The sequence below is a fragment of the Corvus moneduloides genome, chromosome 28, assembly GCF_009650955.1.
Source record: "Corvus moneduloides isolate bCorMon1 chromosome 28, bCorMon1.pri, whole genome shotgun sequence".
Classification (NCBI taxonomy): Eukaryota; Metazoa; Chordata; class Aves; order Passeriformes; family Corvidae; genus Corvus; species Corvus moneduloides.
This window is the reverse complement of record NC_045503.1, coordinates 1601175-1626877: the sequence shown is the minus strand read 5'-3', so window position 1 is coordinate 1626877 and position 25703 is coordinate 1601175. Positions and strand designations below refer to the sequence as shown.

Genomic DNA, 25703 nt, shown 5'->3' with positions numbered 1-25703 from the left:
CTCACTGCACAAACACTTGGTTTAGGAGTTCTGTGTGTGCTGTGTGTCTGTGATTTCCACTTGATTTGTATCTGCATTTACAGGGGGAAATTTAATTGCATTTCCTGCACTATTTGATTGTGGGCATGGAATATTCATCTTCCAGGGACAATGTTACCAAAGAAAGCAAAATACACACAACTGTCACCTGCAGAGAGAGGAAGAAAATCCCTGTTATGCTTTATGGAGAGAAGGATTGCTCTCTCCTAGGACACCCAGCCTGTCTAGACTAAAACATTCCAAACTGACACCAATCCATGTAGAGACTGAGCAATGAGAAGGGAGTGAACTTGTCCAGTCAGATTGTTTAAAGAATTATTTGTGTTTTGTATTTAAACATGTTTAAATAATACATATTAGAGAAGTCAAGAGTGATTGGGAATTCTCTGGTGGATGATTATTGATTGTGTTGTCTGTGTCCCACAGCCAGCTCTCCACAGTCCAGGGCAGGGATGTGGCAGTGTCCTGTTTTTTCTCATGCTGGACCCAAAGCAGATACCTGGCTTGCTGCTATATTAGAAAATAGTCAGAATTAAATAAAACCCTTTCTCAGTTTGCTTTTGCATCCTTGTATTTACTTCACTGCCTCAGGGTTGGGAATGAGGCCAAACCATTGGACACACAGGTCTGAAGCTTCAGCTGCTTTTGCTATGGGGGTTCTGCACCAGAAACTTCAATTACAGTGAAGGCATTGATGGGATTTGTGCTTTTCCCACTTGTTTTCCCCAGGTGTGCAGTCTGCTGCAGTAAATGTTATTTGTGAGCTGGCTCGACGCAATCCCAAAAATTACCTTTCCCTTGCTCCGCTCTTCTTCAAGTTGATGACGTCATCAACCAATAATTGGGTTCTCATTAAAATTATAAAACTGGCAAGTATTCTGCTTTTTGTTTAGAGAATTAGGGTTCTCATTAAATTACCTTGGTTGTGAGAATGGATTTCTTGCTGGAAGGCACAGTTACCATTCAATCTGAATAAAAAGAAACCGGGAATATCTTCTAATGTTTGTGAATGTAACCAAAGAGAAAAATATGTTAATATAGCTTGGTTTAAGTACAGTGAGCTGTAATTTACATAATGTTTTGAAGGTGTTGAAAAGCAGTTATTAACTCACTTTTCTTCTCTTTGAGTAGTTTGGTGCTCTTACTCCATTAGAACCAAGACTGGGAAAGAAACTGATTGAGCCCCTGACCAACCTCATCCACAGGTACGTGTGACAGACCCTGCCTTGTTCAGTCAGGACTGGGGAAGGACCTGGTGGGTGGATCAATAGCTGGGGGGGATGCATTTTTTAACAACTTCTTGACTTTCAGTATATTGGCTTCAAGTATCAAAAAATAATCTCACATCAGGATTGTTTCTGAAAAACCTGAGGTAAAATACCTTAAAGGAAAGTCTCTGGGTGTCTGACTGTCAGCATGAATTCCTCCAAAGAGTGCATGAAAATTGGGGCAATTTGCTTTCCTTTCACTGCATTTCAAGCCAGAGATGACTGTGGAGGACGTATAAAAACTCTGGCTTACAAAAGGCTCAGCTGTGTATTTGCCTCTCCTGTTCACCTCACACATTTGATTCCTGACTTTTGGGAGTGCCTTACCCACCAAAGCAGTGTGACAAGGAATATATTAAAGTCCTTTCTCATACATTTGGCAGCTCAGATGTGTTTTGAAAGAGGTTCTTGTAATATATATGTTCTAAATGTAGATTAAATAAAGTAGAAGATATTTCCTTGTCCCTTGTTAATGCTGGTTTGTGGTGGTGTAGTGGTTCTAATTCTGAACTGAAATCAGGAAATAGATGCCTTGGAGGGAATACTTGGATTCTCCCAGTTCTGAAGAGGAAGTGTGATCTTATACAGGAGTTGTTGAGTGAAAAAGTTTTTCTTTTCATATGACAGAGCAAGGTTTTAAGCAGATTTCTCTGTAGCCTTGAGAGCAGCTCTAGCCAAGTGATTTCTGTCCATCCTCGTATTCCTTTAAGGCAGACCAGCTCAGAGCAGACCAGCATCCAGATGACAACCTGCAGGGAGTTGTCAGCAGTAACAAATAGATACAACCCACCAGAAAAAGCAGGAAGATGCACAATCCTACCTCCTGTCCCCAGCTCCCACTTCGGTAATTCTTAGCTGTGAGGTCTGGATCCTCTTTGGCTTGGTCTCCGTTCAGTCATTTTGGATCTCATAATGAGTCACAGCACCCTGAGCTGTCCCAGCAAGTGCCCAGGGAGCAGAAGTGTTGGTCTTGGTTCTCAGCATCCCATAGTGGCCTTCAGGGCATTGCTCTGCTGCTGCCTCTGGAGCTGTGCTCCTTCCCTGTGTACCCTGCACTTGGAGCCTGTTCCTTTGGGGCTTGGGAGGTTCCCTGTTTCCCTCTTGTATAGATCAGGCTTTGTGAGGATCTCTGCAGTCCTCAGAACTGCACTGTCTTGTGTGTTCAGCTGGCAAAAGCAGCCTTGAATTTGAGATTTGGGGGAAATCAGACATTGGAAATGGGTTGCTGACTTCCAGGGATGGGAAGTGTGTTCCTGCCTCCCAAGGCTCTGCTGCTGGGGCGTGACTCATTCGCTTGGAGAGAGACTCGAGCTTCTCCATCTGCCTTGTCATGAATTTTTGACCTTGGGCAGAGGATTTAATTTGATTCTTGGACAAGATTGCTTCAGTATTCTGTGACTGGTGCTGGAGTTTGAGTAACCACTTCCTTCCTCATTCCTTGTGTCACAGTGCTCTTGCTTGCTGCTTTTCCAGGAAGATTTTTGGGGTTTTAGACATTTGTTTAAAAATTCCTCCCCCCAACAGTTTTTGAGTGAGAATAATTTCATCTGTTTGAAGGGATATGGAGCAGAATATTGACAATTTCTTGTGACGTTCAAGGTGCTAACTAGCTCTGAAATACTGCTGACAACTCTTCAAAATGTGCTGGTTTATTCCTTATTTAATATACTTGATTTCTGTTTCAGCACCTCAGCCATGTCTCTCTTATATGAATGTGTGAACACAGTAATAGCAGGTGAGAACTGCAACTTGGAACCTAGAAAAAAAACGTGATGAACTTTGTCATCAACTAACACCATCTGTAAACCTTTTTTCTTTAACTTAATGGATTTTTTAATAGAATAAGTCTCCTGGCAAACTTTGTGTCACTGTGGGGCTGAAATCCTTTGTTGTCAGTGAGTGAGGCACAGTCCCTCCAGCTGTGTTGTTTGCTGAAGGCTGAAACCAAGCACAGACAATGAGATTATTTATGTGCAAGCTCCTAAATGTTGCTACAACTACAAAATTTACCAGCAGCAATAGAATTAAAACAAGAGTGATGTCTCTTTGCCAAGTTTTCTTATGTGATGATGGATCAGATTTTTTTTTTTTTTTTTAATTTTGCAACTTTGCAGCTTAAAAGTGGGGTGTAATTCCTTAGAGGAGGCAGTTGGAATTACTGATTGGCAGTTTCAGTTTCTGGGGAGGGGATATGAACTCCGTAACTGGGAGGGTGAGAGAAAACAAAGGCAAAAAGGGATAACACAGTATTGCAGCTCAGGCTCGGCACTTTTCCTATCAGAGTGTGGAGCAGAGGGTTATTGACATTCACAGATTGTCTGTCTGTCTCCTGAGGGTACTTTGGATAATGGTGCAGAACTTGCTGTGCTGGGTCAGTTCAGAGAGGGAAGAGAGATCTGTCACTCACTATGTATTCCTTCATTCCCTCAGGGAAATTAGGTGTCATGATGGGAGGGAAAATAACACGGAGGGTAATTCCATTGTGGATGAGAGAGGCCTTCACTGAGATCCAGTGGGGTCATCCCGTGGGTAGAGGCGTAATTCACCCACCCAGGACACCTCAGGGCTGGTGATGTCAGACTCAGAGCCAGCAAATGAGCCCTGAAACACCAGAGGAGCACCTGGCACCTGCCAGCTCTGGAGGTGACAGTGTCCAGCACAGCTTCCCTGCAGGGACAGAGGGCAGCACGTGGCACCTGCTCAGGCACAGCTGGGCTTGGCTTGGCTGTGCTGTGCCAGCAGCAGTTACCAAGGTGAGCCCACCTTTTCTGCAGTGGGGCTGTGTGCTGCCAGAGCTTTCAAATGTCCCATATAATCAACAGTGGCTGGCTTGTTTAAAGCTCCAGTCTAATCACGTTGAACTCTGGGATCTGTTGCTGCATCCCATTGCATTAGGAAAGTGCACAATTAAAAATTCAGCTGTACAGTAGCTGCTGATGTATTTACAGCCCTGACTGCTACCTGATGTCAGTGAAATAAACCTTAGTGAGAGCAAAGAAGAGCAGCTTTGACCTGGCTGTTCCAGCTGTTTCCACCTTTACACTCATTTTTCCGGCCCTCTTATTATTACTGTTACGGTATATGAAACTATAAGTTCATGTCACAACCTTCTCTCCTCCCTTCAGACCCCCAAAAATCCAAGCAAACAGACAAACAATAATCTGGCAGCTTTCCCTGAGAGCTGAGCTAGGTGTGGACTGTCAGGTGGTGTTACAGTCACTCACAGCACAGAAATACTGACTGGAATTTGTGCTTCTGTGTTTCAGTTCTGATCTCTCTGTCCTCGGGGATGCCCAACCACAGCGCCAGCATCCAGGTGCGACCCTGGGCTTGGGGGTTGCTTGTTCTGCTCTGCTGTGGGATCCCAAGGGCCAGGGAAAATGGGATTGTGTTCCTCTGCCAGAAGTTACAGCTACTGAAGTGCTCTTCTTGTGCAATCCTGCAGACTGAAGCATTTCCTATAGAAATTCTCCTACTTATTTCACTCCAAAATGTAGAGTTTGAGAGTTTTCCCAACTTTTATTCATTTCCTGCTATCAATACAGTCACACAGAGGTTCCTTTTGTTTGGAAATCTGTTAATGCAACAAAACCCTCTCACCTGGAGACCTCAAGTCTTGGTCAGATACTTCCTTGTGTATTGAGTAAACTTCATGAGGACTTACTTTAATTAAGACCTGTAATAAACATGGTGTGGTCTTTTTTTCCAGCTTTGTGTTCAGAAGTTGAGGATATTGATAGAAGATTCTGACCAGAACTGTAAGTATGGTACTTGTCTTCATGAAGCTGTTGGCTCCCAAGCACTGAGGAGATGCTGCAGCAGCCTCAGAGGGGTTGCAGTGTCTGGTGTGCTGTAAACAATTGCTGGGGGGTTAATATGGAAATAATTTTTGATGGCAAGCACTTCTTTATAATAATATTTTTTAAAACAAATGACAGCAATTATTACTGCTGTTTGTGGTCTTGTAAATCTAAAACAGTTCTTTCCATGCTCTGGGATTTCCCTTTTTATAGACTGGCTGCTTGGAAAGCAGTGATAGCTATTTTCAGCAGCGTGAGCATAATAGTAAAATGCAAGAGTGTTGACTTACTTTAGTCACTACAAAGAATACTGGGAAATTTTTCTTTTGTGCAGCTCTTTTTTCCTTCCTTCTCAATTTTTCCCCTTGAGAACAGGACTGTTACACACCAATCTTCAGTGCTTTTAAAGCTGTGTTTACCTCAGGATGCCTGTTCTCAGATCCCAGCGTTTCTATTTATCAAATACATATTTTTGAATCAATGATAAAGCTTGAGGTGCAGGAAGAGCCTGATGAGGGTTATATATGTAATTACTTGTCTTTCTGTGGGATTATGAAATTAAAGACCGTAGTCTGTGATGCATCCTTCTCAAAAATGCTTTTCTTCATCACAGATTTTTATTCAAGTGTTTCAATACCAAGTGCTTCTACTGAAACCAGCTTTAAGATTTCATGCTCAGCACAAAGCAGTGTTTCTATATTTGGAAAGAAGTTTTATTTTGTCTTTCACAGTGAAGTACCTGGGACTGCTGGCTATGTCCAAAATCCTGAAAACACACCCTAAGTCAGTTCAGTCTCACAAGGATCTCATTCTCCAATGTTTGGATGACAAAGATGAGTCCATCCGACTCAGAGCTTTAGATCTCCTCTATGGCATGGTATGTTCCTACATTTATTTCCTCTCCAGCTCCCCTGACCCTTTAGGTAGGTGATGTTTAAGGAAAACGTGCAACTTTCTCTGCCAGAAAGCAGAGCAGAGACTTTTGATAACAACTCCACAGCAGACTTTTGATAACAATTCCCATATCTTTTCTGGCACTTAGGACAAGTAAAATATGTGGCTCAGCATGAGTGCTTTAAAAAATCTGATTCAGACTGGGAGGAGTTTCTCAGTTCAGGCCCTGTTGGAAATCACCCATTTTGAAATCCATTCCACTGGATGTTAATGACTCCTAAATTGTTTCCTTTATAAGCAGAAATGTCTTGAACTCTTAAACTTTGTAATCTGGCAGTAGAAAATTCACTTTCTCTTGGATTTTTGTACTGCTGATAGTAATACTGATCCTCAGCTCTCCCACAGCCGAGGTCTTCACAGAATCAACTGGGTTGGAAAAAACCTTTGAGATGATCAAATCCCAGCCTATGACCTAACACCACTTGTCAGCCAGGCCACGGCACTAAGTGCCATATCCAGTCTTTTCTTAAGCACCTTGTATACTTGTGCTGGCTCGTTAACAAGAACATTGAATAGTATTAAACAGGTTCATTTTTGGATTGGGGCCTACAGGGGTGGTTCTGGTTTCTTGTTAACATGATATGGGTCCAGCAAAGAGCCAGCAGCTGCTTGACTGGAACTGTATAGGAAAGTGGCTGGACCCTTCACCACCTCTCTAACAGGTCTCCAAGAAGAACTTGATGGAGATTGTGAAGAAACTGATGATTCACGTGGATAAAGCCGAAGGGACGACGTACCGAGATGAGCTGCTGACCAAAATCATAGACATCTGCAGCCAGTCCAACTATCAGTACATCACAAACTTTGAATGGTCAGTGCTTTCAGCTGCCAGCTTGGAGCTCATCACAGAGGCAATGCAGGATTGTCCTCTGATACCCACCCATCCCTTTCTGTAGGTACATAAGCATCCTGGTGGAGCTGACCCGGCTGGAGGGCACGAGGCACGGGCACCTGATCGCAGCCCAGATGTTGGATGTGGCCATCAGAGTGAAAGCCATCCGGAAGTTCGCGGTGTCCCAGATGGCCATGCTGCTGGACAACGCCCACCTCATCGCCAGCAACACCCAGAGGAACGGCATCTGTGAGGTGCTCTATGCTGCTGCCTGGATCTGTGGGGAGTTCTCCGAGTAAGTAAGAGCCTGGTGTGCTGTGAGCGGCAGCTTTTGGGCAGAGACTTTGGTCACTGAAGTGTGTTTTTGAGAGAAGGGTGGTTAATGGCACCAAAGTGATTGTTTTTCTCTTGCTCCTTCACACCATCAACTCATCAGCTCTTTCTAGCCAAGACATTTTTAACTCTCTGGTCATTTTTCCTGTCTCACCAGCCTTGCCCACTCATGCAGGAAGCCATAGTAGTGAATCATAGAATCCCAGAATATTCTGAGTCAGAAGGGACCCTCAGGGATCATCGAGTTTTAACTCCTGGCCCTGCACAGACACTCCAACAATCCTGCCCTGTCCCTGAGAGCATTGCCCAAACGCTCCTGCAGCTCTGGCAGCCTCGGGGCCGGGCCCATTCCCTGGGGAGCCTGGGCAGTGCCCAGCAGCCTCGGGGGGAAGAACCTTTCCCTGAGCTCCATGCCCAGCCCTGACCCAGCTCCAGCCGTTCCCTGGGCTCCTGTCCCTGTCCCAGAGCAGAGCTCAGCCCCTGCCCCTCTGCCTCCCCTCGGGAGGAGCTGCAGCCCCCAGGAGCCTCCCCTCAGTCTCCTCTGCTGCAGCTGAACGAGTCAAGTGCCCTCAGACCCTTCCCCAGCTCCATGTCCCTCCTTTGGACACTCTCCAACAGCTTTGGATCCTTCTGATCTTGTAGGTATAAGCTATTAGATCTTAAGATGTTGAAGGAACTCCTTAATCACTAAGGTCCACCCCCATTTATATTTTCGGGAACATGTTCAATCACCATGTTTGAATTAGTTCTTTCTCTTCTCCCTGTTTTGCCCCTGTTAAAAGGTTTTTGCAGAGCCCCATCTTCCTGGAATTAAAAGTTGTCATCTTTTTGCTGAAAATTTTTTGGTACCCACAGTAGCACAGTTTTTAATGTTCTTGTACCAACACAGTTTTTTAGCTTCGACAGATGTTTCTGTGTCTTGATTGTGCAGATACAGCTGTTCCCCAGCTTTTATTCTGGTAGATTGGACAGGTGTGGTACTGTAGTTTCCTCTTACTCCAGCTGGTTTGGTGTCCCCTTATAACTGCCACTCTGAACACTGGCTCCAGTTTAAAGTCACACTCTAGGTGTGATATTGAGGGAATGCTGGTACAGCTCAGACCTTCATTTTCTTTAAAAAGTTGTACAAAGAAAGCTGCAGATGAAGAAGTAAGAGAATATGCTCCTCTTTTCCAGCGTGATCACATTTTTACTTAGAAACAACTTTAGCTTTTAGTTTAGTTCAGTAACTTTTTTGTGCATCTTCCATTTAGTTGTGAGCAGACAATTTTGAGTAAGAACATGAGATTTGTTAAAACAAAGTGCTGTGATCTGTATTCCTTTGTGTATTAAGCATTGCCTGCTGGATTTTATTTTTGCTGCCTTTCATCTGTGCACTCTGTCCTTACAGACACCTCGAGGAAGCAAACCAAACCCTAGAAGCAATGTTGAGGCCTAAAGTTACAACCCTGCCAGGCCACATCCAGGCTGTTTACGTGCAGAACATGGTGAAGCTCTACGCATCCATCCTGCAGCAGAAGGAGCAGGCTGGGGAAAAGGAAGCAGCTCAGGAAATTACACAGCTGATGATCGAGCGCCTGCCTCAGTTTGTGCAGAGTGCAGATCTGGAGGTTCAGGAGAGGGTAAGAGAACAAAATGACTTTGGGATTTATCATGAGAAGTCTTGGAGCAGGTCTGTGGTTCTGTGTGGTCATGCATGTTTTCTATAAGCTGTTATCAGTGACAAGGCCCAGATCTTACTGCAGTTTGATGCCATCTCTGAAGGCTGCCAGCAAGATCTTCACTCAAAACAATTTAATTTAAAAATCATTCAGGCACATAAGGGCACGAAAATGACCCCGCTGAAAGAGAGGCTTAATATGGACTTCTTACATTTGCTCCAAATCTGCAGTTTATGCTGCTTCTCTTAATTCCCTTAATGGAGTAAAACACTTGCCTTCTGCTGACTTCAGTTGATTTGTTTGGTTCAGCTTGTTAAATATTACTCTGAAACTACTTCTGCATTTGTTTTTAGGCTTCTTGCATCTTGCAGCTAATAAAATACATTCAGAAGCTACAAGTAAAAGAAGTTCCTGTAGCTGAGGAAGTGATAGCCCTGTTTGCTGGTGAGCTGAACCCTGTGGCTCCTAAAGCACAGAAGAAAGTCCCTGTTCCTGAGGGGTAAAGTTCCTTCTCTCTCCCAAACCCTTATTTAAACTTTAAATAATAAAGCAAAGTATATGATGAGACCCTGAAATTCTCAGGGGTACTGAGTCAAGCTGTTTGTTTGCTGCAATTCTTCCTAGCCTGGACCTCGATGCCTGGATCAATGAACCTCCATCAGACAGTGAGTCTGAAGATGAAAAGCCCAAAACAATATTTCATGAGGAGGAACAAAGGCATTCCAGACACAGACAGCCAGAAATAGATGAGGAGGAACTGGCCAGAGTGAGTGAATGCTAAAATTCTTTTCCCTACATAATTCAGTAGTAATCTAAGTGGTGCTGAAGCAGTGGGGGCTGTTGTGGATTCTTCACGTAGCCAGGGAGCCCTTCTGCTCTCCATAGCTCAGGGAAGCTGATCATTGATGTGAGCTGATGCTCGTGGACTTCAGCAGCTCCTGTGAATGGCTGTAACATGACTGTTCTCAGCAGTGATCCCGTCTTTCCTGCCTCTGACCTCTTTGGTTTCACAGAGAGAACTTGGTGTTACACAAATCTTCACTTCTTCCTCTCCCTGCAGAAATGAAAACAGAAGTGTTCCAATTGCCATCAAAGTGATCTCTGGGAAGTTATTATCTCCAGTCTGTAATTAAAAAGCAAAGAAAGTGTTCTAAGGAATATTATAGTATCATGTACAGTAGCTTGGGTTGGAAGGGACCTTAAAGCTCATCTCATTCCACCCCCTGCCATGGGCAGGGACACCTTCCACTGTCCCAGGCTGCTCCAAGCCCCATCCAACCTGGCCTTGGACACTTCAGGGCTGGGAATTACTAATGGTACTTGCAGTTCTCTCCTAGTATGTCTGGTAACTCAGAACTGCTTTGTCACACACAAGCTGCTCTGCTCTAGTCTTTTCACAGTAGTTATGTATTGTTCCAAAAATGCAGGGAGATTTTGTTTTGCACTTTGGTGTCTTTTATCTCTTTGCTTACAAACAAACATTGTAACTGCAAATCCTGTTTTGCTTTTAGCGTCGAGAAGCCCGGAAACAAGAACAGGCAAACAACCCATTTTATATTAAAAGCTCTCCTTCCCCTCAGAAGGTGAGTCTGAATTGCAGTATCTCACTGGCCTCTGCTGTCACTGTGTGAAGGCTCCCTGAGTGTCAGAGCTTCAGCCTCCTCTGGGCCATTCTGGTATTTCCCCTGCAGTTCTGACTACTTTATAATGTGTGTGGACTGGAGTGGCTGCCTACAACTGTTCTTGTAACTCCTGTTTGTGTTGAGAATCTCCTGAGTGACCTGATACCCCCAGAGCAGCCTGTGAGTCTGTGCAGTTTGTCCCTGCATCCCCAGGCACTTTGCTCAGAGCCCTGCAGAGGTGGGTGACTCTGGAACACACACTGTGTTTTGTGGATCAAAAAGTTGCTGTGGTTTCTGAACACCTTTTTCAGGGAAAGCACTTCCTTTGTTCCCTCTGTATCCGAAGGACTGCCCCATGTTCCTCACCTCCAATCTCCAACTTTATCTTCTGAAGTGGCAAGTTATTAGCAATAAAACACAAACCAAAAATTCTTCAGAGAGCTGCAGTAATTCTTCAGGGCAGTAGTGGGGTTAAAAAACTGTAGCTAAGAGTAGGGCCCTTTATAATAGTTATCAACTGGCTTTAAAACACACACTGCTACCTCACAGGATTAGTAACAAGCTGTTCCATTCCTATCCTGTAAAATGTTCACTTAAGGTATTGAACTGCTTGATGGTTTGTAATGTGTCTATTTACAGACATTTGTGCTGGTGGTGCTCAGAACATAACAAATCTTTCTTTTCCCAGCGATACCAAGACACTCCAGGGGTGGAACATATTCCTGTGGTCCAGATCGACCTTTCTGTCCCATTAAAAGTTCCAGGTAAACACAGCTAATCTTCAAAAATAATTAAAGAAATTCAGTTAAGCAAAAGCCATAATTCCTTCTTAGGAATTCCACCTGAGGTTTTGAAGGGCAAGGAACACGCTTTCATTAGAGTCTTAAATATATCTCCTTAATTAACGTTTGAAAATACTACTTTGCACTCTGAATTCCTTTCAAGATAATATTAGAAATAATTCTGTGATTAGGAATATCGTGCAGCTAGGTCTGTAATGTGTAGAGTAACCACTGTTCTGTGTGGCAACATATCTTGGAGGTCTGATGGAGGTGATCAGTAGACATTAAATAGAATCTAATGGTAGAGATACTATTTGAGTATCTTGTTTCAATTATCAGAAGGTAGTTGTGTATCTAAGGTGTGGTTGGATACAGCACTGAGAAGCTGTTGATAAAGTGCCTTACATTGCAAGGGGTGAGTTCTAAGGGCACATATTTAAGGTTTTTTCCTAAAGTTGTCAGTACAGCAGCAATGTCACCAATTCTCCTTAAAATTTCATTGTTTGGATGCTCCTTGTAATGCAATTAATGCAGCCAAGAATCAGGGAGCAGGATTGAGCTCTGTCCTGTTTCTGGAGAGATGGAGTGGACAGCAAAGCTGTTGCTTGAGGGGCTGTGTGAGAGGTGATGTGGAAGCACAGGGAGCTGTGGATCTGGTTGGCTTGGGAAGCTGAAAGCAGGGCTCCCTCCTGACATGGTGTTTCAGTGCTCAGTCCAAGTGCCCTGTACCTGAAAGCAGCCTGGCTTTCCCCACAGGAATGCCCATGTCAGACCAGTACGTGAAACTGGAAGAAGAGCGAAGGCATAAACAGAAACTGGAGAAAGACAAGAAAAAGAAAAAACAGAAAAAGGAGAAGAGAGGGAAGCACCATCGCCACAACTCCCTGCACACAGAGAGTGAGGAGGACATTGCTCCAGCTCACCACGTCGACATCATCACGGAGGAGATGCCAGAGGTCAGTTCCTGTGCTTGGGGTCTGGGATTTATGTGTGCAGCTCTTGAGAGATTTTTGCCCCCACAACTGCAGCCAGTCCGCAGTGTGGCAGTTCCAGAGCTGTGGTGTCTTGCAGAGCTGTTTCACAAGTGACTCAGATGATCCCAGGCTGTTCTTTGCAGGGAAAGAAATTACTGTCTTTTTTTCCCACAAAAAGACAAAAATTGCCACTGAAGCTATTAAAAAAAATCAAAACCAATGAAACAATGTTCATCTCTGCTGTAAAAGTAACACTGTCCAAATAGCATTTATTATGCTCTGCTGCTTCACTTTGACAGTAACTTGCTGTCTAGTCAGCAGCTTTGCAGCTGATGATAATTAATTGCAGATGCTAATGATGTCATCTGCATTTGTTTCTAAAATTTCCTTTAATCAAAACTGAACAGCAGCAATTCAAATCCTGCAGTTTATGAAGAAGGGGTTTCTGTTCTAAATTAATCTTGTAACTGGATGCTGCATTGAAGTGCATTGTTCCTGTAACTTACTGTGCCTGACTGCAGCTGGCCTGGTCCAGGCCTCACAGGCTCAAAAAAATTTAATTTGGGTGGTGTTAAGCTTGAGTTTGAAAATTGCCAGTGGTTTGCTTCCTCAGTGGATGTCTCTTTATCTGTCCTGCAGAATGCTTTGCCCAGTGATGAAGATGATAAAGATCCCAATGATCCCTATAAGGCACTTGACATAGATCTGGATAAGTAAGTGGCAGTTCTGTGTGTGAGTTCACTGGGGTGGTAACGGGAATGCCTGAGGGCAGGGCTGGGACTGAGCAGGCAAAGGCACTGCAGGCCATAGGGGAAAAGGCTGAAGTCTCTCCCCATGGCTTGGCTGAAACCTCAGGTGCTCATCCAGCTTGGGCTCCCTCTGCAGCTTGGATGATGAAATCTCAACCCCTGAGTATGGGAGAGGTTTGGGAAGGGCAGGGGAGTCATTAGATGTGGTGTGACTGAGGGAGTCTGGAAGCACAGGCAGTGTCCCTGGATCAGGTGTGGGCTACTCTGAGGTTTGGGTGTCCCACTGTGTCTGCCATGACCTGTGTTGGCACTGAGTGTGACCTGTGTCCGTCTGTCCCCCTCAGAACCTCTGTGTTCATGGCAAGCCTGTGCTGTGATCACTGACCAGTAACACCCAGGCTGTCCCACCCCATTGCCCTGTGGCCCTTCAGTGTGGTCCCACTGTTGTAAAGTGTTGTTCTGACATGACTGAGTGAGCTGCACGTCCCACCTGTGACCAGGCTGGTCCCCACCCAGCTGCTGGGGCTGTTCCAGTGCCAGCACCTCGAGCCCCTGCATCCACATGACCGTGAGCACTGGGCTGTTCAGTATTGCACATGGAGATTGGTTTGGATTTTTTTTTAGTTGCTGTTTTACGAAATCACCATGCTAAAAAATAATTGCTGATTTATGGTCCAGGGATGCCTCCTGTAAAGTTTGGAAAACTCTGCAGGCCCATGTGGCTGTGTGTAGGATCTCTGCCTTCCTCTGCTACTTGAGAGTTTGTGCCTTTCTTTGTAGTTCCAAATTTATAGGGCTTTGGCCCCTCAGTACCTTGTGAAAAAGTGTTATAGCACTTTTAAAAAGTGAATAAAACAATTTTTCTGAAAAACTTCCTTTTTTCATGAGCCAGTCAAAGTCTGCAGGGACAAATATGTAAAAGGAAATTAATTTCTGACTGTAGCCCCTGGATTTGCATGGTGATCCTCACCAGCGTTGGGCACACCCAGCAGAGCAGGTCCTAGGTGCTCCAGGAGGCATCCAGGACTGTTGGATTGTTCCATCCATTCCCTCCCCTGTGCCATGAGTGCTGTGCTCTCCTGTCATGGTTTCTCATGTCTGTGTCCTCTCTCTTTCCTTCTGTGCTTGCACTGCTCTGTCTGTCACGCTCACACGCAGTCTGGTTTCAGGGAAGCCTTCCAGGTAAGAATATCTCCTCAGTGTTGACCTTTGTCAGGTTGGATGATTTTGGACAGTGTAAGTCCTTGAAGGGTGGTGGAACTGTTGACATCAGTGACCCTTGTGTTTGTGTGAGTCTGTTTTGTCACTGGCTTTCAGCACCAATGCTGTTCCTGTACAGGTGTATCTGAAATAGTAAAAGATGAGGCCTGTTTGCTGTTCAATCTTCCATTAGTGTGTCTGAAAGTGAAAAATTAATTGGTTCTGGTTCTTAATGCGATATAAGCAAAAACACTGAGGCAGTTGAGGCCATTAGAAATCTTCCTGAACTGGTATTTCAGGTGCAAACGTGAAAATTAACATTAAATAAAAGCTAAGAAATAGAAAAAGATGCAGTTGGTGAAATTCTTGCTGATTTTTGAAAATGTTTGACAAGAATGAGAGAAATTTTTGTGGTGTTTTTTTTTCTCCCAAGTAGTAGATTTAGGATACAGTGTAAATATGAACTGCTATTGGTGCTTTCTGGAAGCAGGTGTCTGAAATTACATTTAACTTCTAAAATGTGATAGTAGAGTAGAAATTCATAGTGCAAACTTCCAAAATAAAAATTACTTAGAATAATTCCCAGTTGGAGCGACCTGTTCATCAAGAGCAACAAACCCCACACCCTTCAAGGGCCGTTGAAGCCATGCTGGCATTCCACTGCTCGAATTTCCACTCTGTTGAAAATGCTGTTCCACATCCTTGCTTTTCCTTGGAGAGGGATTCCATGGAAACGCAGCATAACCCTACATGGAGCTGTTCTTCTGGGGGTGTTACTCAGCCTGCAAGCCTCTAGCTGGCACCTCTAAGGGTTAAACAGCAAGACCTTGGCTCTCAGTCACCTTCCAGTTGTTTCCTCTGACTCCTGACCCACAAGGGCAATATCTGCAGTTGCATAAATAAACTCCAGGTACAGAGCTGATTTCAGGTTTGGGGGCCCAGCTCCCTAAAAACAAAGCACACCTTGTCTTGGACAGATCATCTGGCTGAGGGAGGCTGGTTGCAGGGAGTAATGGGCTCCTTCTTTTCAAGACCCTTAGCAGACAGCGAGAAGCTGCCAGTGCAGAGACACAGGAATGTTGAGACCCTGAAGTCACCAGACTCAGAAGTTCCCCTAGTAGAGAAGAAGAGCAAGAAACCCAAAAAGAAGGAAAAGAAACATAAAGAAAAAGAGAGAGATAAAGGAAAGAAGAAAGAGAAAGAGAAAAAGGTGGTACAGGAGGAAGAAGAAGAAGGAAAAAAGGTAATTCTCCCAGACTTGTGTTATTTTAGCTACTGCTGTTATTTATTGCTGAGTTCAGTTTGTTGCTAAGGAACAGTCACATTTGACAGTTCAAACAGCTGAATGCATTCAACCTTTACTCCCTTAAATTTTTACAACTGTAGCAGCAGGTATTTAAAGATTTCTGTTAATAAAAATAACATTTACTTACCCTCATAAGTTAGCAGAATTCAGCTTACTGCAGCCTACACAGCAGATCTGCCAGAGCTCACATGGAAGCTGAGTTCGCTGATATTTTGTCTGTTCTCCAAGTGGGGAACTCCTTAGCAAAATATCTGGAACTCATGTTATGAGTGTCATTTGTTGTGCATCCTGTCTCCCATGTACTTGAGAACCTTTCAGTTATAAACCCTGCCAGTAGCTGTCCGTTACTCTCAGGATTTGAAGTGTCCTCCTGTTAACCCCCCTGCAGAGCTGCACCTTCCCTCTGCACTGCACCCCTTGGAATGCCCGGGATACCCTGGTGTGGGGGTGCTGGGCAGCTGCTGGCAGCTGGGCCCGGCTTTGGAAGTGCTCAAAGACTAAAGTGAAGCTTCTTGGTGTGTTTGCTCCTAAATGTGTCACAGCATCTGTGCATGAGGAGCATTCTGGAGTGCTGCATTGCCATGGGAACTTAAGGTTTTGATTTAATTGTTGCAGAGTCACAGAATCCCAGAATGGTTTGGCTTGAAAGGGACCTCAAAGCCCATCCAGCCCCACCCCTGCCATGGCAGGGACACCTCCCACTGTCCCAGGCTGCTCCCAGCCCCAATGTCCAGCCTGGCCTTGGGCACTGCCAGGGATCCAGGGGCAGCCCCAGCTGCTCTGGGCACCCTGTGCCAGGGCCTGCCCACCCTCCCAGGGAACAATTCCTTCCCAAGATGCCATCCAGCCCTGCCCTCTGGCACTGGGAAGCCATTCCCTGGGTCCTGTCCCTCCATGCCTTGTCCCCAGTCCCTCTGCAGCTCTCCTGGAGCCCCTTTAGGCCCTGCAAGGGGCTCGGAGCTCTCCCTGGAGCCTTCTCCTCTCCAGGTCAGCACCCCCATCTCTCTCAGTCTTTCCTCATAGGACAGATGTTCCAGCCCTGGGGTCTTTATGTTTTGGTTTTCTTTTGTTGTTGTTGTTGGGAGGGGTTGAGGTTTTTATTTGATTTTTAAGAAAGATATGAAGCCAATGATAATGGTGGTTTTTTTCTCCTAAAATTCAGGGAGAAGACTTGGATTTCTGGCTCTCCACTGCTCCACCAGCTGCTCCCACTCCCCAGCCACAGGTAGGAAACTTCTCTGGGTATTTATTGCCTGCAGGCTGTGCAGGAGCGCTGTGTCATGCTGCAGCACAGAGGGGGAACATCAGCTTCATCTCTTCAACTTCCTGCTGGGGAGCAGGAATATTGTGTCTGCCCAGTTCATAGAAACCGTGGTGGAAGAACTTGAGGCTCATTCTGTGCAGATCAAGGAATAGAAATAGAGATACAGATGCAGCTCCAGGCTTGGTTGATTTTGTTATTGATGGGTATAATGTAACACAGTTGTATGGTTTTATTTCCCAGTATGAGATAGACTCTAGCAGCATTAATAGACATGAGAGACAGAGTGTGAAAGAAAAATTCTCATGAATTTTGATGGGAAATTCAAGAGGAAGAGACAAGGAATATAAGGGGTTGGATTCCTTGGAGGAAATCTTTTGAATCGTGTCCTCAGGTGATTGTATTTGCTGGGTTTCGGAGGCATAAAATGAAAGCCTTGATACCATGTTAGCCTGGTGTTGTTTCTGGAATAACAGTTGTGAGGAGTTGTCACTGTCGAGTTTCTTTTGCTGTGGGATTGGGTTGTTCCAGCTGCTTTCCATCAGTATCATAATCATCCTGCTCATCTCCTCAGAGTGAGCCTGGAATGGGCACTGCTGTGGTGGCTGAACCTCAAGAGGTAAAAACAGAAGAAAGGGAAGAGCAAGATGAGGAGGAGGAAGATGAAGGAAAGGTAAGTGGGTTAAATTAAGAGGAAATTGCCTCAAGTTGCACCAGGAGAGGTTTAGATGAAAAGACTGGAAAAGATTGTCAGGCTTTGGAACAGGCTGCCCAGGGCAGTGGTGAAGTCACTGTCTCTGGAAGTGTTAAAAAAACCTGTGGATGTGGCACTTGAGGACATGGTTTTGAGGTGGATGTGGTGGTGCTGGGCTGATGGTTGGACCTGATGATCTTAAAGATCTTTTCCAACCTTCACAATTCTCTGGTTCTATGAAGTTGCTGTCACCCTTCAGCCCTATGCTCCTGCTGCCTCAAATTCCTTAAAAAGCAGCACACAGCAATTACCAACAGCATCTGTTCAGTGCAGTGACCACCTGCAAATGTTGCATCCTTGAGGAGCTATAAACACCTCGTGGTGAGAGGTTGGGTTGTTCCTGAGCCAAGGACAGGTCCCAGTTAAAGCTGAGCTTCCAAACAGCTGAAGAGATTCAGCCTCGTGCTGTTCCCAGGCTGCTTTGGGATAAGGTATTGGCAGCTGGTGCAGAGCAGGGTTTACTGGGACTCCACACGCAATTACTTTTGGGATTTAAGGAATGGTAGTTCTGGTTTGGGTTCTGCAGTAAAGGGAAACTTTGCTCAGCCCAGGAAGTGCAGAGAGCGAGAGTCTGGAGTTGGAAGTGTGGTAAAGGGATCATGGCTAGAAATCGAGGGTTTCTTTAAGGGTTTGTTGTAGTTTCTTGTTCTTCTTGGTAGAAATCCTCCAAGCATAAGAAGAAAAAGCACAAGAAAGAGAAAGAAGAGAAATCAAAGGATAAAAAGAAATCCAAAAAGAAGAGCCATCATGGCGAGGAGGAGCCCCCAGAGTCAGTGCAGAATGGGACCCTAGAGGATGAGCCACTACCGGTGAGTAGCTGTGCCCAGGCCTGGGGATAAGGCAGAGCTCAACTGGTTGGGAGGGAGGACAGTGATGGCCCTTTTCAGAGCCATCAGTTCTAGTGTGACTGGGATTTCTCGCTTGTTTTTCAGCCCATGTCCAGTTATCGCCTCCTTGCTGAAAACCCGTACATTAAAATGGTGAGTTTGGGGTGTTCTGTTCCAAGTGTTGTCTCTCTGTGTTCCCTAAGAGAGGGGGTACCCTGGGGATGGTGTAGTGACTTTACGTAGCCATCACATAACTGAGGAACTGTTTAAATCCCAGGGGGTAGAACTGTAACCAAGCTCCATTTCCTTTCCTTTGGGTGTCCCACTTTAATTTCTAAGTTGATATTTTCCCAGTCCTTAGCTGATCATCAGTGTGTTTTCATAATCCTCTAGCTACACCAAATTACCTCCCTTTTGAACCTGGTTTTATCCCCATGCTGTGTTCTGTTCCTTGAAGTTTCTGACTCTTTCCTGTGACATTTTTCCCTTCATTTGCAGACCTATGATATTCAAGGAAACCTCCAGAATGACAGCCAAGTTACTGTGTCTGTTATCTTTGAGAACAAAAGCACTAGCTTCCTTAAGAGCATGGAACTGAATGTCCTGGACTCTCTCAACACTAAAATGCTCCGACCGGAAGGATCATCAGTACACGATGGGATACCTGTGCCCTTCCAGCTCCCCCCTGGTATGCACAGCTTTGCACAGGGCTCTCGGAGTGTGGCTGGCCCTGCACTGCCCTCCTGTGGGAAGAGCTGCTTGAACTTCTTGCTGTTTTCCAGAAAAACATCTCTGGGTGTTCCTGGGCTTTCCCACAGTTCCTTGGAGAAGATAAGCCTTCTCCCAGTATTGCTGTAATGCAGGTGGTTCTGCACAGCAAGAGCAAAGCTTTAATCTAGGGCTGGGAGTCCAAATGTCTGAGTTCCTTTTCCAGGTGCCTGCAGGCTGGCACACCTTTGACTACAGGAATCCAAAATTCATTATATGTTTGCTGTGAGATTTAAAATGAAACAAGGTGATAGGTTTGTGAAGAGTTAGAATCCACTCTGGATTTATTCTGGAGCTCTTGTCCCACCGTTTGAGCGGCAGAGGCCTTATGCAGTGAAGGTTTGTGATAAGGATGTGTAAGGAGGGGAGCTGAGCCCTCCAGAAGTATTAAGCACAGAAATGAAGGACAATGGTTTTGTACAGAGCACAGTAGTACAGCCAGATCAGTGAACTTCCCTGAATTTCACTTCACCAAGGAGTTAATTTGAATCCTGAAACAGCTCACAGAGGGCTGCAGTGGCCTCAGGGTGCATTTCAATCCCCCATGAAGAGCAGTGGAGTATTTGATTTGGTTTTAAATCTGTATAAGGCAGTTCTTAACAGTCTTGTAGATTAAAAGGAAAACATAGAAACATTAGAATTCAAATTAGCTCTGAAAGCTACTCTGAAATGTTTATAATATAATTTCCAGTTATCCAAATAGTTAAATATGTGACACTGTGACACTTTGCCCAGGCACTTGCTCAATAACCACCACCAAATGCCAGCTCCCGTTGCCGCTTCTGAGAGACCCAAGTGCTGTAACACTGTTGACTCACCACAGCAACTGTGTGTAGAACTCTCTTCCAACTCAAAGAACTTGGTTCAAAAATAGTCTGCACATACGTCAGTTTATTCTAACCATTACTTAGATCTGAAAACCATGTTGTGACCTGACTTTTCCCTCTCCTCTCTTCACACTAGGAATCTCTAATGAAGCCCAGTTTGTGTTTACACTTCAGAGTATTGTTATGGCTCAGAAGTTAAAAGGAACACTGTCCTTTATAGTCAAAGTAAGTGCAGCTCTCAACTGCCTCTGCTTCCCTTGGAACTGCATCAGGGAGCTGGACTCGGGTGGGAAGCTCTGCTCTCGAGCTTTTTTTAGGCATCATTTCATCCCTGCTGCACCAGCCCATTCTGTGAGGAACATTTTCACATGACATCTTGTGCAAAGAGTGCCCTCAGTCCTGCGTAAGCAAGTCCTAGATTGTCGTTCCTGGCAGTGTGTGAGCAAGGCAGTCTGAACATGTGCCACATTGTCAGCTAGAAAATCACACTGAGCTGCTGGGGAGGGGAGGGATGGAACCAGGCTCTGCTCCTTCCGATCTCAGTTTTCCAGGGACTGGTTGGACACTGCAGCCTGGTACAAGGCTGGAAAACAAAAATAAGAATTGGATGCAGTTATTAAGAGTGCAAACCCGGACCAAGAGCGAGGTCAGTGGAAGGCATTGTTTAGCAAGTATTGAGCTGGATAAGACTGTGTGGGTTTCTGATGTTGTTTCAGTACAGTTATTGATGAAAGAGCTGCGTGAACAGCTCGAAGGAAATGAATGGAGACAGTTGTGGCTATTCCTGAGTCAGCCATTATCTCTATTTTAAGGGTTTCTTAAAAATAGCTTGCTAGTCCTATTTTTGTACCTAAGAATCTTGGAACTATTAATTTATTATTTTGCTCAGGAAATAACAAGCTGTAAAACCACATCTCCAAGTGTTAATTTAAACTCAGTCTGCTCAGTTGATTTCAGTAGAGTGCTGGCAGAGCTGCAGCCCATTGTGTCCCTTACCTGTTCGAGGTGTACGTATCAACCCAGCTGCCCAAATCTTTGAGTGGGCAGATGTTGTGGTGGGATTGTTCTCAGACTGATCTTCAGGCCTGGCTAGGCTGTTTCAGAGGGAACTGAGCCCCAAGCTCCTCGTTGGTGCCTGTGTGGTGGGTGGGGGTGGCTCCTCCTCTTGCTGCCCCAGGGCTCCCACTCACCTCCTCTCCTTTGCCCCGTTGCAGAATGATGAAGGTTCAACCCATGAAAAACTAGATTTCAAGTTGCACTTCAGTTGCGCTTCATACTTGATCACGACACCTTGCTACAGGTGAGTGCCTGTGCTGTCCCTGGCAGGCTGAGCTCTGCCTGCTCCTGAGGGCTTGGGCAGTGTCTCTGTGAGGGGTAAATGTTCAAATATGTCCAGTGACCTATTTCAAGTGGTGCTGCAGAAGGAGCTCTGTGCCCTGTGGGCTGGCAGAGGCAGCGCTGGTTGAGGGCACAAGCTGCTGCAGTGGACTCTGGAGTGTGGTTTCCGTATTTGCTGTAAACCCATTTTCCTAGAGCTTGGTAGCACTTACGCCTCTGTACCCTGACGTGCTTCGTAGGGCTGATGGGACAGATTTCACTTGCATTTCTAATAAAACATTTGCTTTCCTTCCTGTTCTGTAGTGATGCTTTTGCCAAGCTCCTAGAGTCTGGAGATCTGCACATGAGTTCTATTAAAGTAGATGGAATTAGCATTTCTTTTCAACATCTACTGGCAAAGATCTGTTTTCATCATCATTTTTCAGGTGAGTCTTCCTTGATGCAGAACCTTCTGCAGAATTCCATATTCTAAAATCTCTGCTGTGCTTGGTGAGCACAACACTCCATGGGCTCAGCAATCACAGGAGCAGCCGATAGCCAGATTAAATACATTTGGGAGAGTTTTCTCCAGTTTTGCAACACTCAAAGCATGCAGTGTTCTTCAAAATGAATTCTCCTTGTGTCCCTGTGGAATTCCTGCAGCCCAGTGAGGCATGTGACAGGTATCGTGGGAGCAGCTGGTGGGGAGTTCAGGCTGTAACTGTTCTCTGGAGGGGTGGGTTTGATCTGCAGGGCTTCAGCCTCCTTCCCCAGTGCTTCATTTCAGTGAGGGAGAGCCCCAGCTATTCAGGTTTGGGTTTATTAATTAAAACACAAGCACTGGCTGAAGCAAAACAACCGGCTGTTTCATCATGCTCTGGTGTTTGCATTAGACATTGCCTCACTGGAAGTATTTCTGGGGAAGAAATCTACATTCTGAGCAGTGTTTTTGCCACAGAACGTTTGTGGCTTAGGAGACAAATGACTCACCTCATTATTGTGAAATGTCCCAGAGAGAAGCCAGGAGGAGCCAGGCACATCTTAACCCTGACTTCCTCCTCCCCTCTGTAGAAGCCTCTGTTCCTCGAGGCCAGGCAGAGCAGTGGCTGCTCTCGGGAAGCAAGGCTTGAATTAGAATTGAATTGAATTAAATGAAGTTGCTGTTTCTCTGCAGTTGTGGAACGCGTTGATTCGTGTGCATCCATGTACAGCCGTTCTATCCAAGGCCATCACGTCTGCCTACTGGTAAAAAAGGTGAGAGCATTGTAACCCCTGAGAGAAGCTAAACCTGGAGCCTTCCCTGCCTTCCTCTACTTCTTTCCAGTCCCTGACCAGGAACAACTTTATCCCCACTTGGAAGAGGAGCTAATGGATTTTTCTCTTTTTTTTTTTTTTTTTTTCCTTTCCAAGGGAGAGAACTCTGTATCCGTAGATGGGAAATGTAATGATTCTACCCTGCTTAGCAACTTGTTGGATGAGATGAAAGAGACATTGTCCAAGTGCTGAATATTCCTTATAAAATACTCCAACGACAAGAACCACACCCAACGTGTAAAGACGAGCAGACCCAAGTGTTAAGTTTCTCCCTCGTACGCATGTACTACCCTGGGGCACGTGCTTTCAGTTAACTCCACCATTGGTTGCAGTTTAGACATTTTAAGGCTGTATGTTACCTTTTTGTTTTCAGAACTTTTTACAAACTGTGGTGTTAACCCTTTCTAGCCCAAAGAGATCCTGGTGACATGACTGGAGGAGGGAGGGGAGGAGGGAGGGAGGGAGGGGCGGGCACTATTTATTCAGCAGCTCATGGTGATCCCATGACCTTCATCTGCGTGGGATGGGGACTGAGCAGGACTTTATCAACAGTAGCACAGTTTGTTGCTTGTGCTTATGCCAGGGAAGGTTGACTTAATCCTTAGCCATGAAATATGTCTTCAGGGCTGCTGTAGTTGATGTATATTTCTAGCAGAGGCTGGTGCTGGACCAGAAGGCCTCTTTTTTTGATTTTTTTTTATATATATATGATTTATTATTATTATTATTATCTCAAGATCTATTGTGATCAGCATATAAACATCCTCCATCTCCTTGAGCTAATCCAAAGGAGCCCTGCGAGAACTGGGATGTTTGAGTTTCTGTTTATAGTAGTTGCCTTGAGCCTTAACCTTCTTTTAGTGACAGCTGGAAGAGTCAAGTGTGGAAGCATGAAACGGGCTGAAAGTGTTACTGTTTGGGTCTGTGCTCCCCTCGACTGCCCCACACATGGAGTCTGTCAGGCCTCTCCCCTTTGAGCTGTCTCTGCTGATGTGTTTTATGAGTCCACTTCAACTTCACATTCCTGAACAGTTAAGCTGTAGCAAGAAACTGGAAATCCAAAGGGGTCTGTTCCTGCTTTTTTATCCTTCCGCTCACCAGCTGAGGTTGACCATTACCAGGTTAGAGAAACAGCAATGGGTGCAGCCCCTTGTGTGCAGCTACATGCCCTCCCTCTGTGCTCTGAAACCAGCAGGGTCATTCTGTCTCAGTGTCCCCTCAGTGTCCCTCGGCCCTGCCCTTGCAGTGAGAGCAGATTTGGCAGCACAAGTGCCCCTGGGTCCCTGTGGCAGAGCCCTCCCTGCCGGGGTGCAGGAGAGAGGGATGGACTGGGAGCCCCTCTCCCTGCCAGGGTACAGGAGGGGAAGTGGGTGAGGAGCCCCTGTCCCAGATGCAGGAAGGAGGAGGGATGAGGATCCCCTCTCCCTGCCAGGGTGCAGGAGAGAGGGGTCGCAAGGAGCTGCTCTCCCTGCCCCGGGGTGTAGGATGGGGAGGGGGCTGAGGAGCTGCAGATTTGGGACTGTAGCAGTTGCTTTAGAGGGAAGAAGGGAGGGTCTGGGAAGTGAAGCCCATTCTGCACTGTTGGAATCTTGTGGAGTCACCAACGGGACAGGGATGTCCCAGTGTCCTGCAGAGATGCTCAGTGGATGTCCCTCTCCAACATCCCCTGTTTTCAACTTATTTTTTATTCCCCCCACTCCATTTCTTTCCTGGCCGTTCCACACCCAGCAAGCAAAACTCCATGGAACGGTTTTGCTTTGAGGCACAAGTCAGGAGCAGTTGGCTGCTCCAAAAAAGTGCCCAGGGAGGAGCTGGCTGGGTCTGCACGTCTCCAGCACCACCACCACTCCTAAAACACTGACCCCCTACGCAGGGAGCAGGATGAAGCGTTGATCTTATCCCTTGGGTGATGTCCTGTACTTTACGCGTGTCTTGTGCTCTTTACACTCTTCCCACAGGAGGTATTTTGGCAAAGGCTCTGCTCTGGTGCTCTGGGTTCCTTGCCAGGCCCAGCTCCGTGTCCGACCGCGCTGCCAGGACGTGGAGGGTTTGGTTTTGGTCAGCCTCCCTTGGTTAGCCAGTTGTGTATTAGAAACTGAACATATTAAAATTGTCTTAAAGGATAATGTTCCTCAATTAGTGTTTGGGTTTTTTAATTCATGGATGAAAACTGTCACTTTAGCATGTAGAGTCTCTTACAGAATCCTGTGCAGTGATTCTAGAATTTTGAAACTGTATGATGTGTTACATTCACAAATTTATTTGCTATCAACATTCCCTGAAAAAAAAAAAAAAGAAAAAACAACATACCACAAGCTGCTGTAATGATTTTGTGTCAAGATGATCCAATAAACTTTCAAAACAAAGTTAAATTTTTGGCTTTGTAAATGGTCCTTTCATAAGACCCTTCCAGTGTGGCTGGACCCAAAACCAAGGTATGGATTTATCATGCCTGAACAATGTATCTTCAGTGGACCTAAGAGGAATCTCCTTCCACAAGGAGGTAGGGAATTCCTAACACCGCCCCTTTGAAAGGCAGTTCTGCAGCAGCAGCTGTCCCTACCACTGAAATTACAGGAAAAAATAATTCAGACTATCTCAGTTAAATCTCTTTATTTTTTGGATCACAGTTGCAGCTAAAATCCATCACTTAGAAAAATGGAAGCTCAGGTCTGAATGAGGCTGGAATCACCCCCTGCTGTTGCTTCCTCTTGGCCTCCGGTGAAATTCATGACAAACTTGGTGGCGTTGAGATGAGGGCAGGAAAGAGGCCTTGGCTTTGCTGATGCTCCAGTGGTTTCCAGTCACACCAGACCCTATGAGAATCATCTTGGGACAGAAAATCCCTGGGGCTGAGTCAGGAGCCACCAGTACTGGGAAGAGCTCAGGAAGTTGCTGGCCCCATTGCTGGCAGACACTGCACAGGAAGGATCCAGATCCTCTTGTTTCAGTACTGCAATCCCACACGGACCTGCTGTGGGGTGGTACTGCACAGATCTGATGGAAAGGGATGAAAACGACAGCAAACCCCAACCCAGGAAGTGCCTGGAGCAAAGCTCAAGTGTTAAATGAGCCCCAGGAGCTGAGCTCGGGGCCAGGTGGGATCCTGGGCTGT

At 45.6% G+C, this 25703-nt stretch overlaps 1 protein-coding gene across 2 annotated transcripts in view; it reads left to right on the top strand.

The window, feature by feature from the left end:
* Positions 1 to 24960, top strand: part of AP3D1 (adaptor related protein complex 3 subunit delta 1) — a 43314-nt gene extending 18354 nt beyond the window's left edge. The window contains exons 7-33 of one of the 2 annotated variants that reach the window (XM_032092595.1): positions 769 to 908; positions 1171 to 1244; positions 2993 to 3042; positions 4574 to 4623; positions 5017 to 5065; positions 5839 to 5984; positions 6724 to 6872; positions 6958 to 7188; positions 8617 to 8848; positions 9241 to 9386; positions 9512 to 9653; positions 10399 to 10470; positions 11198 to 11273; positions 12048 to 12247; positions 12905 to 12978; positions 14173 to 14196; positions 15247 to 15457; positions 16683 to 16745; positions 17356 to 17454; positions 18195 to 18344; positions 18468 to 18515; positions 18861 to 19050; positions 20094 to 20182; positions 21172 to 21257; positions 21599 to 21720; positions 22449 to 22528; positions 22685 to 24960. In XM_032092595.1, coding sequence (XP_031948486.1) covers positions 769 to 908; positions 1171 to 1244; positions 2993 to 3042; positions 4574 to 4623; positions 5017 to 5065; positions 5839 to 5984; positions 6724 to 6872; positions 6958 to 7188; positions 8617 to 8848; positions 9241 to 9386; positions 9512 to 9653; positions 10399 to 10470; positions 11198 to 11273; positions 12048 to 12247; positions 12905 to 12978; positions 14173 to 14196; positions 15247 to 15457; positions 16683 to 16745; positions 17356 to 17454; positions 18195 to 18344; positions 18468 to 18515; positions 18861 to 19050; positions 20094 to 20182; positions 21172 to 21257; positions 21599 to 21720; positions 22449 to 22528; positions 22685 to 22780 — 3089 coding nt within the window. In that variant the 3' untranslated portion in view covers positions 22781 to 24960. The remainder of the gene's footprint in view (positions 1 to 768; positions 909 to 1170; positions 1245 to 2992; positions 3043 to 4573; positions 4624 to 5016; positions 5066 to 5838; positions 5985 to 6723; positions 6873 to 6957; positions 7189 to 8616; positions 8849 to 9240; positions 9387 to 9511; positions 9654 to 10398; positions 10471 to 11197; positions 11274 to 12047; positions 12248 to 12904; positions 12979 to 14172; positions 14197 to 15246; positions 15458 to 16682; positions 16746 to 17355; positions 17455 to 18194; positions 18345 to 18467; positions 18516 to 18860; positions 19051 to 20093; positions 20183 to 21171; positions 21258 to 21598; positions 21721 to 22448; positions 22529 to 22684) is intronic. The other variant, XM_032092596.1, reaches the window with a different exon arrangement.
* Positions 24961 to 25703: the final 743 nt, after the last annotated feature.